This window comes from Corvus brachyrhynchos, unplaced genomic scaffold (genome assembly GCF_000691975.1).
Source record: "Corvus brachyrhynchos isolate BGI_N302 unplaced genomic scaffold, ASM69197v1 scaffold597, whole genome shotgun sequence".
Lineage (NCBI taxonomy): Eukaryota > Metazoa > Chordata > Aves > Passeriformes > Corvidae > Corvus > Corvus brachyrhynchos.
Window position 1 is genome coordinate 475,888 of NW_008239000.1, and position 14,618 is coordinate 490,505.

Genomic DNA, 14,618 nt, shown 5'->3' on the forward strand with positions numbered 1-14,618 from the left:
GTGGCCATGGCAACGCGGCCCGGGCCTGCCCGCCCTCAGCCCCGCCACACACACACAAACACACACACGCCAAGGGGTTATTGATTTAAATCTTTTTATTGACGTCCTATTTCACACAGTGAAGAAGTCCTAAAAGTGCTTCTTGAGGAAGAGAAGAGGCAGCAGCAGGAAAAACAGGGGCAATTAGAGCCTCTCAGAGGCAACATTCTATGCAGATAATGCTGCTGGCACTGGGAAAGAAGATTAAAAAAACACATCTTGATTTCCACATTCAACTGAAAATCCCTTTTTTGGTTTCTGTCTTGCATTTCTTGGTCTGGGTTTCAGGTCCAGCTGTTGCTGCCGAGGTTCCAAACCATTCTGGCACCCGCCTCTTAGCAGGGGGATGAGAGTTCTGGAACGAAACAAACGCACAAACACGGAAGGAAACGCACATTCACAGCCTGGCTCATTTGCACAGCTCTACTCCTCAAATTCATGCTCAGCTGGAGCCATGAACAGTCCAAATTGTTCATGGAAGACTTATGCCTCACTTAAATCCAACATCTTATTCAAGTACCTAAGGGATTAAGAATTAAACTCTGAGAATCAAGGCTGAGAAGATTTGAACTCACAGTATTATCCAGCTTCAAACTGAAGCAAGTGGTTCTACAAGTGGTGCTGGTCAGAGACATGAGCTCCCTTTTAAAGAAAAACTCTTAACATCTGCACATACAACTTGTGTTCCTATCGACACCAGCACAAAAATCTTAATGTGATCGGCACAGCCTCACAGAAGAACCCTGTACTTAAAAGGAAAAAAAAGGAACCAAATGTCCTCTGAAAATGGTGGAAGCACCTGCCATGAGATAGCTGACAATGTACTGGGGGCAAAGTTTCCTGTAGCAGTCTATTGCTGTCCAAGTGGGATATCTGGACACAGCAAGGGCAATAAAAGCAACATGGCATCACTGCCTCAGGGATGTCCATGAGAGAAGTGGGCTGGCAAGCCATGCCCAGGTTTTGGCACAGTCAGGAACGCAGCGAGAAGCTGGGAATTTGGTTTGTTGAAGATCCCCACCCCAGCCACCGGGTCTGGGCTGTGCTCCTGCAGTCTCACCTTTGGCTCAGAGTCAGCAAACAGCTCCTCCTCCTCGGGATCGAGGGCAGCCTGGTTGGAGGGGGCCGGGGTGATGGGCTTCGAGGGGCCTGCTGCCCCCCTGCTCCCTGCCTGGCTGCCATCCACGCTCCCTGCAGTCTTCCCATGGGACAGAGAGGAAGCAGAATGTTATTTGGGTCACAGTCCATCATCAACAAAGTTCTAACACCTCTGCTTAATGAGGGCGCTGCCCATTATTCTTTTCACCACAACAAAACTTGAGCAAGTGAAGTTCACACGTTTCAAACACACAGCAACTGGAAATAAGTGCTGTATTTTCAAATGTGTTTTTACAGCTAAGGTGTCAGTTAAAAACAGCACAGTGGGCACAAGAGATATTAACTCATGTTTTCTATACTATCCTGCTGGTCATAGGTTGCAGCAGTCATGCTGAGACTTTTGATCAGCTACACATCCCCGTGTTACCAAAATCCTCACTAATGGCACATTTACCCCGTGCTTTACTAGAGGAAGAACATCTGCTTACCGAAGCCAAAGGCACCACATGCAGATGGGGTTTCTCTGCTCCTTCCTTGGATGCTGGATTGATCCAATTACCCTGTAAAAGCAGCAGCAAAGTCAGCCCGTTCAAATCCAAGAACATCCATTAAGAGATTTAAAATTGCTTGCTACTGAGAATTATTAGAACCAGGATATCTTCTGAAGGAAAAGTAAATAAAGACTGCTTGGATTAGCTTTTGGATTTGCAGTCTATTCCTTTGGATTATATTAATTTGATTACTAATAGCATGTCATTCCCATTATTAGCTCCAGGAGCTAACAGTAGCAGGAACAAGTGTGATCAGAGCTCAGGCAGTCGGACTGTCAGGAGGTCAGCTGCAGGAAAAAGGTGGCTCTGACACAGATACCGTAGAAACAAAACAGCACTCAGTGAAACAAGACAATCAATTTGGCAAAACGGCAATGCTTGAAAAATTGCTTGAGCCAGTGTTTAAGAAGTCAGCCCAAAGCCCTGTAAGGAACAGACATGAAATCCCAGCACAGGCAGCAGGATTTGGAGTATGCTATTTCTCTTTACTATTCCCACCAGGTGCCACTCAGTGCAGGGTGTCCTTTGTACAAGGTGCTGAACTGGGACTTGGGGTCACAGAGGCCAGCAGACAGCTCAGACTATCCTGGATTTGCTCAAACATCAACAAAGAGCTCCTTATTTCCCAAGATTTGTCCCCCAGGAGACACTTGTTATCAGGCTGTGCCCAGCAGTTTCAAGCACTACAGAAACCCAAAGACTGAGACATTCCTAGCTGGGATTGCCTCTGGCTTTTTCATCCTCTTAGCCTTCCTGCTTCCTGCACAGTAGGAGAATCTCTCTTCCCACATCAGCTTGGTTATTTGGTACCAACGCACAGAAGCAAAGCAAGGGCACAACCCAGATTTGGTTGTTATGAAGGATCCAGCGTATCCAAGTTTTCATACTGGGAAGAACTCATAATGTGTGCAACAAACCACAGCTAAGCTGCACAGGTGTGACCTCTTCCTAGGTCAATACTGATTCAAAAAGAATCCTCAGCTTCTGCTCTGAGCATTCCTCCGAGAAGGAGGACACGGTTCTACTCAAAACTGAGGGAGAGATGGATTGGGAAGATGAGACACTAAGCACTGCTGGAAACACCAACAACATCCTGTTAGTCTGTTCCTACAAAGAAAACATTATTTTACAGAACAGCTTTATAACCTCCTTTTACTAACCTGTGCTTTATTCCACAAGGCACCTCCCCTGCTTGCTTGATCGGCTCCTGTTTTTTCCTGCTGCCCTTCAGGCCACACCAACCTTCTTTTGATGCCTAAGCCATCCTTAGATTTATTTCTATGCTCTTTCTCCAAGAGTACAATCATCATCTTGATCAGATACAGCTCAATATTTGCAGGAGTAAGTTTTCTAATTTCTTGAATTTTGGTAGTGTCTTGGAAAAAACATAAATACAATATTAATTGTTTAAGCTTCTTGCCTGATTCAGTTTACTTATGTTGTAAAATACATTCGTTGCACCTCATTAAAGCATAGGATGCATTAAGGCATAGAAAAGATAAGATAAAAATGTATGGGTTTGACTCGTAAGATCATGTGATAAATTCCCAGTGTGTTTTCTGAGGATGCCAGTACTTACAGGAATACCTTGTCAGGCTGATGTTTTTTCCCAAAAACATTTGAGTAAATACAGATGCAAGAGGGATGTCTCAATCTTCTCCATACCATCGAGTCAAAGGGTTTGTAAAGGGCTGCCCCATTGTTATGGATTGTGATCAGAGTTATTTTACAGCTCAGCCTTGAAAGGAAAGCAGTGATCCTGGCATTGGCCCAGCCTTCCAGGACTGCTGGGTTCTACCAGGCGTGAGAAGCTTCAGGTACGGTCAGTGATGCTTACCTGAGTTAATGGGAGGATTGCGGATAACATCCGTAAGGACCTGCTGACCTCCAGGAGTCAAACCTGCTCGCTCCAGGCTCACAGTGTAGCCAGCTGCCAGGGCCTGGGACAGGTGAGTGCCAACCACAGCAAGGGGCAGAGATCTGCACTCACTTATGGCCCCCTGGGGAAACAAAGGCAGAAGGGATTCACATGGCGGAAGTGTCATTCCCAAAAAACAATCCAGAGACACCGGCACACAGCAGCACAACAAAGCTCCCCAAAACACTGCACGATTGCCAATAGTTATCTCATTGCTTTTCCAGCTTCTCAAGTGTGTTTCTGTCTCAAAACTACTACTTCACAGCTTGAGTGCAACACCTCACCTTGAACTCAGTCGAGATGAAGGAGCTGTGGTGCACCTGACCTTCCATGGGCCCACTTAATACAGAACATCCATGCAGAACATGGATAAGAGCACCAAAACAACTTCCCCTTCATTTTCACATGTTGGGTGAATTCTCCTCTTAGAACAGTTGCCTTGAAGAAAAGCATCTCAAACTTGATTGACCCAAACTTGTTTTTCTCAAGGACAGATTTCCAACTGGAATCTTGTACTCTTCAAAAAAGCACACTTCAAGTTTCTACTCATTTCTCCAGAAGGAATACATACACTGTGCATATCATCAGGATTAGTGGATACAGAGCATCAAGTTGTCCATTAATAATTGTACAACTATTTCTTGTTAATTCATCCTTAGGTACACTTTTAACTTGGGGACCACCTGACCCACACTCTTGGGAGGGGCAAAGCAAAAGCCAAAGCAACTTAAGTTTCTTACTGTGGAATTAAAAACTCACTGTATCCCACCTCAGTTTTCCAGACCACTACTTCCAGAGTTAAGGAAGAAAATCTGCCATTTCCCAGGAAAGGTACTGCCTCAGAGTTTTAAAGCAACCCATCCCAGCACTGTGCAGAGCATTTAAGAGCACTTGCACATCCCCCTCCTCTAGACAAAGCATCTCTGCTGTCAGTTTTCAGCAAATCGAAAGCCTCCACAGGCAAGAGCTTACCAGAGAGTAATTTTTCTCCTGGAACAGGATATATGTGACTTCCTCTGAGCGAGAAAGGGCTCTAGCACACTTCCAGGGAGATGCTTCTTTCTGAACCTTAGGTGCAGATGTGGGGAATGTGTCGGTCTAAGTGAGAAAAAGCAGAATTAAACGAATTATATCCCGGTGACAACCGGTGGATCGCCCTCCCATTATCTGAAGTTATCTGAAGAAGTAATATTAACAAAATCATTAATCTGTCTGGAGGTTGGTTTTGACCCCAAATCCATGTTCTTAAAAAAGAAAGTAAAGAAGAGAGGGAAAACGAAAGCAAGGAGGGAATCCAGATGGACACCCACATGTTGCCATCTTACTAAAACCAGGCATGGCATTGTCCAAGGAACTTGGAAATAAAACCAGACAGAAAAAAGTGCCCAGGCCAACACATCGTCTTATGTATTTCTCATTCCATGTGAAACTATTCCATCAAAACAAACTGTGGCATTCAGTCTGCATGGGAAACTCCCCCATTTGAGCTAAACTTTCTCAACACAGACTCCTTGAAAACAACTAAAAAACTAGGCATGCTTTTGGTTCCTATTCCTAGATCATAGTATTTTGATCAGAAAGACTAATCTATGGAGTCCAATAGCTGCAGAACAAATCCCATTCTTAAGGCTCCTGCCAAGGAGAAGACACTTGAGTTCATCATACCTGCAAACCATTTACTTGGCAGAAGTCCTTAATTTCAGCCAGGAGAGGCATCAGCATGGTGGACTTGGCTTCAGACACACCATCAATTTTCTTCAGGTTCTCAATGTTCGTAGGCCTGGTTTAGGATGAAGAATGCAACAACACAGACATTCCCAAAATACTGCTGCCCAATGCCTTTTAGTAGCTGGGGGAGGCACTTCCGATGCTTCCCCAGCTGAGCTGCCCCACTCTCCCAACCGAAGCAGGAAAGGGATTTGTGACTTGGCTTGCAACCTCCCCAGGTTGTACAACATGTCTGCATGCTGGCTTTACCTTATCCGGGCCATCTCCACCAGGATCTTATTGGTTGCCAAGACAGCTGGAGGAATTTCGTTCTCATTAGCTACCTTCTGTCTAGCAGTCAGCAGCTTGCCATACAGAGCAGTCTGGGAAGGAAGGAGCCAAATTCTCAGGAAGCAGCTCTATACCACTCACAGGTCTATTTGTTACAAGAGCAAAGGTTACCACTTCCCTTATCTTTCCAATAATACACAAAAGCCCTGCAATCCATTAATCCCTCCTAGTGTATTTAAGCCCTATTCTGGGACTTCTATTCAAAACAACTCAGTAATTTTAGGAGCTGTCCAAGCCAACTGCCCAAACACAGGACAACTGCAGTTTACAGGCTGACTGCAATTCAGAGATATCCTCCCTATCCCACAAAAGCTTACCTCTAGTTCTTTTTCTCGGGATGAAACACCTGGTTCTTGGGGCTTCAGAGGAGATTTCAGTGGTGAGCGCCCTGAAACACTAACAAAAAAATCAACTGTAAGCAAGCCTTGCTTCCCATGAGTTTATTCAGGGACTTGGTTCAAGGCTGTGGGAGAGCAGCAGCCCAGCTTATTTTGCCAGCTCCAACAGCACCTCATGCCAGCTCTGCACCCAGGCTGGACTGGAGCTGGTTGGGGTAGAACCAGCAGGATCCTTAATGTCACAGTTTCTCTGATCTCATGCTGCAACTCACAAACACGCTCTTATTGCACAAAGCTCAAGCAGATGAAATCATATCTGTGGGAGTTTGGGGAGAAAAAAAACAACCCAACCCACCAATATCTCTTAAGAGCTGGATTGCCCTATCTTGAACAGTCACTGGTCCCCTCTGACATCCCACCTTTCATTTTTGCCCATGGCTGCGAACATTAATCCTGGCAAACAGCACTGATCATCTTAAAACCGTCAGAGACAGGGACACAGCTGCTCTGCTGTGAGTGGAATTAGCACAGCTCCCAGTCCACAGGCTCATGGACTTGGGGACATTTACCCTTGATTGGACTGCCATGATTACACTGCAGTATCTGTTAGGAGACAAGCTGGACTAAGAGCCTCCTTTCCTAAGCACAGTGCAAAATAACTTGGATTTTAACTGTCCCTAAAATAATCTATCTTCACATGGCTGCAGTGGCAACTATTCACCTAAGTGACACAGCCTCTCTTCCTGTCATCTGCCAGCACCAGAATGGTGGCCTGAAGGAGGAATCCACTCAGAAATACAAGGTGCATTTAATCTGAAGCAGCACATGAGCCAGGAAAACAAATTACTTGGTCTACTTTTTGCAAGAGGTTATTTGATTTCTTTTGACCTGAGGGAGCCTTGACTTGGTCTCAGTACTCTCCAGCCCAGTGTGGAAAGGCAGAGCCCTCCATGCTCCCTGATGTTAACTGTTCAATCTTGTCAATACAATATATTTTGAAATATAATGCAGTGTACAGCAAGTTTTAGGCACTTGGTTTTTTAAATGCATTCAACATTTCCACACCCACTTCACATGAGAATGCTCATTTTAAGGATCACTCGACAAGCAGTCTACCCATTAACACAGTCAAAATTAGGCAAATCTGCTTTAATTCCAAGAACTGTACCTGTTAAGTATGTTAGTGCTTCGTGGTGGAGTTTTACCTTTCCTGTCATAGGAGAACATCTCAACCAGAGATATCTTTAAAAAATCAGAAAAACAAGACAAATGCTGATTTACAATCTTTTCACTGAGTTTGCTGTTGATAAAATATTAATTTGTGATATGTCTGCAAGTTGGGGGTTTTTTTAATGAGCAAGGACGGATCACACTGCTGGAGGGTTGTACTGGTACAGACCTGCTTGCCTGGTGACTGTGTTGCTCCCTTTGTGCTTGGGGAGCGCTGCTTGGACAGCATTGGCGAACGTCTGCTGCTGTAATGCAATTAATTATATCTTAATTCCATTGAATAGTGACACTGCCCTTCAAAAAATAACATTTTGCTAAGCAAACTTATTTCAAGTTGGTGCAGGGATGTATTTGGCAAATCAAGTTACTGATTAATTATTAGAATCATCATTCTTCATGAAAAAATCCAGAACGCTGAGCCTCCTCCTGTTCAACCCTGCCTCCTCCAAAAGCAGGTTTCAGAGACAGATCTGATGTTAGTAAAGAAGTGTTCAAGAGAACACATGTGCTACAATTACCTGGTAGAAGGTCTCTGCAGATTAAGGTCTTCACTAGACTGTAACAGAAGACTTGGATTTGAGGCAGATCCAGCTTTTGACAGCCAATTTCTACCCTGTAAGAAATAAACCACACGACTTAGCTATGGATTACTCAGGAGGAGCTCTCAGTGGGTCATTTCACAACCAGAATTACCTTCTGGGTGAGCACACAAATGGTTGCAAACTTGTTGTTATGGCCTGAGACTTCTTTGAGGAACCCTTCCATTATCAGCTGCTGGCAGAGCTGTTTCCACCAGTTCTCTGGCCACTCTTTTCCACAGCCAAAGAGAGGGTGCCTCCGGTACCGGTCTGGCAAGCGTTGAGAGCACTGAAATTTTTGAAACAATCTCTCAGATTTGTCCACTCCTTGTGCAGGAAAGCTTAAAGTACAACCAGTAAACCAAAAGCCCAGTATGTGAGGAGCCTCCTCTAACCTATTCCACTCCTAATCCGCCTTCTGCCAAAGCTGGGACAAGTTCATTTTTCCCTAGATATACTTGCGTCATAATCAGCAGCTTAACTTTATTAAAAGGTTAAACAAGGGATTCACCCAGTTTTATCAAGTATTACAGGTCATTCTTTTTCTCCTCAGTTTGTAAAAATAAAAAGTGATTCTGTTCTTATTCTAATTTTATTTCCACTGAGTTTCTTGCTTAGTATTTCAAAACAGTTAAAATTAAAGGTGTATAGAAATAATTTATATTCATTCTGGTACCCTACTTCCCACTTCACTACTCGAAGTCACTCAGCAACACAAAGCTGCAGTGGAAGCCATTGCTTCATTCCAACATAAGCCAACTAATTATTGAGCCAAGACGTTTATCCCTCATTCTGAAAAGGCTGTTCCTTTCAAGACAATCAAAAGGATGCATTTTCATAAAAACATTAAAGGACAATCATCTTGCTTGTTGCAAGGGGAGTGGAGCTGAGCAGCTTCCCAAAGTCAAGACTACCTCTCTATACAAACATCCATCTCTCCAAGAAAAATGGAATACACACACTGACGTGAATGTATATCCATGTATTGACTGATAAATCAATTAAGAGGGACACTGTCACAGCCTCTTCCCTCAGAACAAACACAAGGAGCTGCACCATCACTTACAGACCCTCGAAGAAGCAGAATTGGCATTCTGGTCCCAAACTTCTCATCCAGGGCACTCACTGCAGACAGCAGCTGGTGTGCTTGCTTCCCAAAGTCCTGCAAACCACCGTCAAAGTCACTGGGGACTGCAAGGCGGGAGCCTCTGAAAGGCACAAAGGAAGCCAAGTTTAACACAAGCAAATCAAGTCCCCCCTCCCTTGTTCCAAATGTTGTCAGCCCAGTGATGAATGAAACAACCACAAGTGATTGGCGTGAATGTAGTCTCTAATGTCAGTCCTAGCTCTATACATTTAAACATATTTAATTATTTACGTCAATGTAACTTCAAGACACATTTATATTTCTATCAGTGTAACTTCTCAGGCAACTGTCCAACCCAACAGTAAGTTCTCCACAACACCTGCTGTTAAGAACATTGTCTCAGCAATCTTCTGAATTCAGCATTTAAATATTTGCATTGGTTTGGGCATGCACAACATTTCTCTCATTGCACTTAAAAGCTCTCTCCTGTTTCGTTAAGAACATAAAGGAAAAACGAAAACCAGGAGTAAAGAGTGACCCCATTAAAGGCTATGTAAGGTTTGTTAATGCATTTGTTACTGACTCAAAGAACCCACTGAAAAATTACTGGCACAAACCAGTTCTAAGGAGAAAAAGGAAAATTATGTATTTCAAATTATTTCAGTTCTGCAATACAAATTCACTACCTGGATCTTTATTAGCACAGCAAGGTAGCTGCAAAGAGGAAATTATGATATTTTAAATTCTTTTTTTACTTAGTTGCAGTAGAGGCCAGGCAAAGGTGTCCTAATCCTTGACATACAGAAATTCCTGAACTGGTAACACTTCACCAGAAAGCAACGCAGCCTAACATCTTGCTGGGGATCAGAAAGCATCAGGCTACCAGCAGGAGCAAGGAATACTTTACTTTAACTTCAGGGAAAGCTTTATTATAACTACAGAACAAAGTGAGGAAGGTGTTTCTGCTCATACCTCTGTGACTATCAGCCTCCTGAGTCCCCCTCAGCACATCCATGGAATTATTAGCAAGGTTAAAAGAGCGCATGTCAGCACAGGAGAACAGCTCCCTGGACACTGGGGCAATTAAGCCTTAGACACCTGGTACCACACACTATTTGTGCTGTCTTTTGGGATTAATTACCTAACAGGGCTTAAACTGATGAACAGAAGTGTTTTTCACAGTTCCAGGGTGTTGCTCTAAACCCCTTTTAGGAACTGCGATCCTGCTCTGTTTCCAGGCTTTCCCACAGCCTAACTTAGAGCTTATCATGGCTTGCTCAACGCATTAGCAAAAGGTTAGAGAGCTGTTCAAAAATAAACCTCAGGCTGAACAGCTGCAAGATCAGATGCATGAAAGTCAATTCTTTTAGATAATTTTCCTTGTAAGTCAGTCTGAGAGAACATAACCTCTAGGATCACCCTTCAGGGAAGAAAGCTTACCTGTACCTGCAATTATCACAGCATTCTTCCGTGCCCATGATGCCAGAGGAAACCTTTCGGAGTTGTCTGTCTTCAAAATGAGACAGGATGATTCTACCCAAGGGAACAAAAAGAATTCAATGGAAGACCAAGAATTTACACATTAAATTTATTGCAGAAAATAGAGTTGAAATCAGCATCATTAATTAATTCACTGGGGAACCAATTATTTAGCCTTGATTCCTCTAAAGAAAAAGTCTTTTTTAAAAAAAAGGCAAATAAGGAAACGTATAAATGTGCTGAAGGTTGTACTTTTGATACTGGTTATTAATACAGAATAGAATGTTCTGTGCTTGTAGAACACATTGTGAGTCCAAAATGCCTTCTGGTGACAACCCAGAGCTGTGGCCAAGTCTTATCAAAGCTGCCTGCAGTGACAGAGCACTAATAGGTTCCAGCACTCACTTCCTCCTGCAGCTATTGGACACCAGGTACTTCTCCATCTTTGCCAACATCTTCAGCTTGTACAGCCGGAACTTCTCGTTGTGGATCTCATTCAGGAGGCGTCTGAGACAGGAGCAAAAAATGCAGAGCCTTAAATGCTGACCACTATTCCCCTGTCCCACACCAAGAATGAAATATGCCAGACCATGCTCTCTAATTCACCAGGAAGAGCTAGAAAAAATACCCTACTAAAACCAGACCCAAACTGCCTGCCTGCTTCTCCACCACCTTGATCCTCAGAGCACGGGGCATGCTCAGGAGAGCACTTTATTCATATTCTTCTAAACATTATCCCAAAGAGGGTAAAACAGGAGACAGAGGGGTTCTTCCAAGCCCACAGGCTACTGAACTGCAGAGACCCACGGCAAAAGGCCCTGAGGAGGGAGGAAAGGGCTATCCCCAGAGCTGTACCTGTTACAGGCCAAGTCTGCCGCAGCCCACAGGACGTGGCAGGCAGCAGGAAGCCCGTCGCGCCCGGCTCTCCCCATTTCCTGGTAATAGGATTCCATCTCCTTCGGGGCGCCGTAGTGGATAACCAGCCGGATATCGGCCTTATTGATGCCCATTCCGAACGCCACCGTCGCCACAACACACTGCAAAACAGGAGCCGCGCGCCTTCAAGTGATCCCAGAGACCACGCCTGGGTTAATGCTCACACACTCGGCGTGAATCTGCTGCCACAGACTCCAAGTCCAGCCTGAATTCCAACAGCTCCAGACCCACAGTGCTGAGTCTGAGTCTGCCAGAGCACAGCCACAGGATTACAAACACGAGAGGGATGATGTGCCGTGGCAAATGCAGGAGTGTTTTCAAGTAGCTGTTCTCAACAGGCACAAAACAGATCATGAAAAGGAACACAAGAAGTCCCAGGATTGAAATCTCTGCTGCCTAGGAAAGAAGCAGCTCACAGAAGTTGTGATCTTGTTCCAGCTACCAACATTTCCCTTGGATACCATGCATTTTTAAGGGAATTACTACAGAAATTTGAAAGATAAGCTAGGAATCTTATTCCTGTCAGCACAGACCAGCAATTTCTTTGCCCAGAATTACAGAGGACGTGGGTAACACAGGTCGGTATTGCAAAATTTTCTTCTACCAAAAACTCTGCAATTCTAAATAGGACCAAGAGAATTTTGTTTCCTACGTACCTGAATTTCATCCCTCATGAACCGGTGGTGGGTGTCTCTCCTCTGACTGTTCCCCATCCCAGCATGGTAGGTACCACAGGCCACATTGAGTTTATTCAGTGCAGACACCACATGCTCAGTGGCCTTTCTTGTAGGGCAGTATATGATAGTGGGGCCTTCAAACTCATACACAGAACTGCTTAAAATAACAACAACAACATCATGTAAAGATACAAAACAAAAAAAAGCCACCTGCCTGTAAAAAAAAAAACAAACCCACATATGAGGGATCAAAACCAGGCTTAAATCCTAACCTTCCTTTCCTGGTTAGGAACTGCTTCAAATCCCTACAGATGTCTCCACTTTGTTGTCCAACTTCGAGGTACAGGTTAGGTCTGTCAAAACTGGTACAGGTGACCTGGGGATTCCTCAGGTTCAGGCATTTCACTATGTCCTCTCTAATCGAGGGACTCGCAGTTGCCGTTAAAGCAATAATGGGGACCTGCAAAGAGAAGCAGAACAACAACCATGACCTCTCGTTGATTTTTTTTTAAATCAAAAACCTCAAGAGCCAACTGATATAGGATGTAAACAAGGCACTTGAATGTGTTTAGCATTGGATAAGTTCAGTCATTTGAAAAATACAGTTAATATTGAGCTTCTTGAACATTTTAGACCAAAGCTCTTGAAAGAGCAGACAGGGACAGAACCCTTGAAATACAAAGTTTTATTCTGAACATATCCTCCACAAGTCCACAGTAATCACTGATGTGATTAGCTAAATTTAAGGAACATAGGATGACATTCCCAATAAAAGCATGTGAAGTTCAGGTCTGAATTTCTGAGCTTATGCAATAACTGCTTGATGAGTGAAATCAGAAATCAGTTGTGTGCTCCTACAGGCCACTCAGTCAGGTAAAACAAAATCCCCCAATATTACACCAGAAGCTTAGGGACATCATCTTCCTCAGCATAGGGATCCAAAGCAGCTTCAATTTCCTAGGTTTCTGGTAGTCCAAGTGCAGGACATCCTTTGTTTAAACATTAGGAAAAGCCACAAAGCCCAATCACTGACAGGGACTGCTCCAACTCCAAACCAGCATGGTCAGTACACCCACAGCACGACATTAAAAGGCTGATATTTCCAAACTATCACACAAAACCCTTTTCTTGTATCAGAAACCCAACATAGCCAAACCTCACCGATGGCAGAGTCTTCTTTAACAAGCCTAAACTTCTGAAGGAGTTCCTGAAGTCATGGCCCCACTCGGAGATGCAGTGAGCTTCATCCACAGCTATGAGGGTGATACCTGGGAGACACAAAAACACAGCACGGACAAGCTCAAGTTTCCCTCAGAAGTGACCAGCAGTGCTTTACTTTTTGTTCCTGGAATGCTTTCTGCTGCGCCAACTTTAAGTCCTCTTTCATAAAAAAGGCCCAAGAACCTTTACAGTCTCCCCCCACCACAACCCAAGCTCTAGACATCCAACCTCCCTCAGGAGGATCAAAATCTCGAGCTAGTTCCAACAGGGCCTTTTCCCCACTCACTGTCTCTCAATCATAGTCACAAATAACCATTACAGATGTCATCTGTTGTACTTTCTGGATTGTAACACAAAGCCTGATGGCCTCAGACAAACACTCACATATGATCTTTTCATCAGTGACAGGATCTTGTGTCATGAATGGGAATAAATGGTGTCACTACACTCACCAAGAAATGGGTGAAAAGTCTTCAAGTATTAAAAAGGCTTAAACATAATTACCAATCTAAGCTGCCTACCAACTCATCCACAATCTTATCCCCAACTTACCAACAGTTTGGTCAAGGTCCTGAAGTAACTCTAAGTTCCCTGAACAAAACTCTGGAGTCATGTATATGACTCTGTACTGACCCCTGAAAGACCAGAAAAAAAAATAAAACTGTCACAGAAAAGAAAACCCCAGACACCTAAGTTCAATAAAATCATGATTACATTGAAAAACAATATGAGAACAAGAACAGATTTCTGATAGGGAACAAGAGGAATTAAGTGAAGACCATAGAAAACATTCCAGAACCACAGGAAAGCAAGGCGTTACAGGAAAAGGAAAAACAGATTTGTCAGCCTTTAGAAGGGACTGTTGTGTTGATGGCAGATATAGGTCTAAAACCTGACTAAAATCAGGTATAAATCAGAACACAGCTGAGTCAATAAGCCCCATCTCCCCAGCCAGAAGGCACAGGAGGGTGGCTGTAGCCTCCCACACTCGCAGCCTGGGTGAATGCAAACAACATCCCGAGTGCCAGGTTCCAGGGCTGAGCCACAACCAGGAGTTCCCGTGATGATGGAGCAGGGAGACATGCTACCCCCTGCAGCACCCCTATGTCACAGCCCAGAGCACCAGAAAGCTTGGCTAAAACTCACCCTCTGATGGAATCCTTGACCTGTTTCGACTGAGCTGAACCAAGGAAACACGCTGGAATCCCCGTCATTCTGCAGAAATAAAAAGCATAGTCATGAACAGACTCACTCTCCAAGCTTTGGTTTCCAGCCTGGGCCAGCACTTCTAAAGGAAGTTCAAGCCATGAGGTCAGAGACTACTTTCTTCAAGGGTCTCTGTGTGAAACACCTTTTAAAAAAGCAAGAGTGGTGCGTGGCTCTCCCTGCCACCCAAATGCTCTTCCAC

At 44.2% G+C, this 14,618-nt stretch overlaps 1 protein-coding gene across 3 annotated transcripts in view; it reads right to left on the reverse strand.

Moving 5' to 3' along the window:
- Positions 1–77: 77 nt before the first annotated feature.
- Positions 78–14,618, reverse strand: part of WRN (Werner syndrome RecQ like helicase) — a 29,053-nt gene continuing 14,512 nt past the window's right edge. Inside the window, exons 15-36 of one of the 3 annotated variants that reach the window (XM_017738991.1) lie at positions 14,357–14,425; positions 13,763–13,845; positions 13,151–13,257; positions 12,262–12,449; positions 11,969–12,146; positions 11,232–11,413; positions 10,782–10,883; positions 10,338–10,430; positions 8,877–9,018; positions 7,926–8,099; positions 7,751–7,845; positions 7,402–7,477; positions 7,171–7,244; positions 5,982–6,060; positions 5,584–5,696; positions 5,272–5,386; positions 4,579–4,704; positions 3,526–3,688; positions 2,849–3,063; positions 1,626–1,697; positions 1,100–1,237; positions 78–394 (exon numbers count right to left, since the gene is read on the reverse strand). In XM_017738991.1, the coding sequence (XP_017594480.1) occupies positions 272–394; positions 1,100–1,237; positions 1,626–1,697; positions 2,849–3,063; positions 3,526–3,688; positions 4,579–4,704; positions 5,272–5,386; positions 5,584–5,696; positions 5,982–6,060; positions 7,171–7,244; positions 7,402–7,477; positions 7,751–7,845; positions 7,926–8,099; positions 8,877–9,018; positions 10,338–10,430; positions 10,782–10,883; positions 11,232–11,413; positions 11,969–12,146; positions 12,262–12,449; positions 13,151–13,257; positions 13,763–13,845; positions 14,357–14,425 (2,707 nt within the window). In that variant the 3' untranslated portion in view covers positions 78–271. Of the gene's footprint in view, positions 1,238–1,625; positions 1,698–2,848; positions 3,064–3,306; positions 3,427–3,525; positions 3,689–4,578; positions 4,705–5,271; positions 5,387–5,583; positions 5,697–5,981; positions 6,061–7,170; positions 7,245–7,401; positions 7,478–7,750; positions 7,846–7,925; positions 8,100–8,876; positions 9,019–10,337; positions 10,431–10,781; positions 10,884–11,231; positions 11,414–11,968; positions 12,147–12,261; positions 12,450–13,150; positions 13,258–13,762; positions 13,846–14,356; positions 14,426–14,618 lie in introns of those variants that run through there. The other 2 variants (XM_017738990.1, XM_017738992.1) reach the window with 2 other exon arrangements.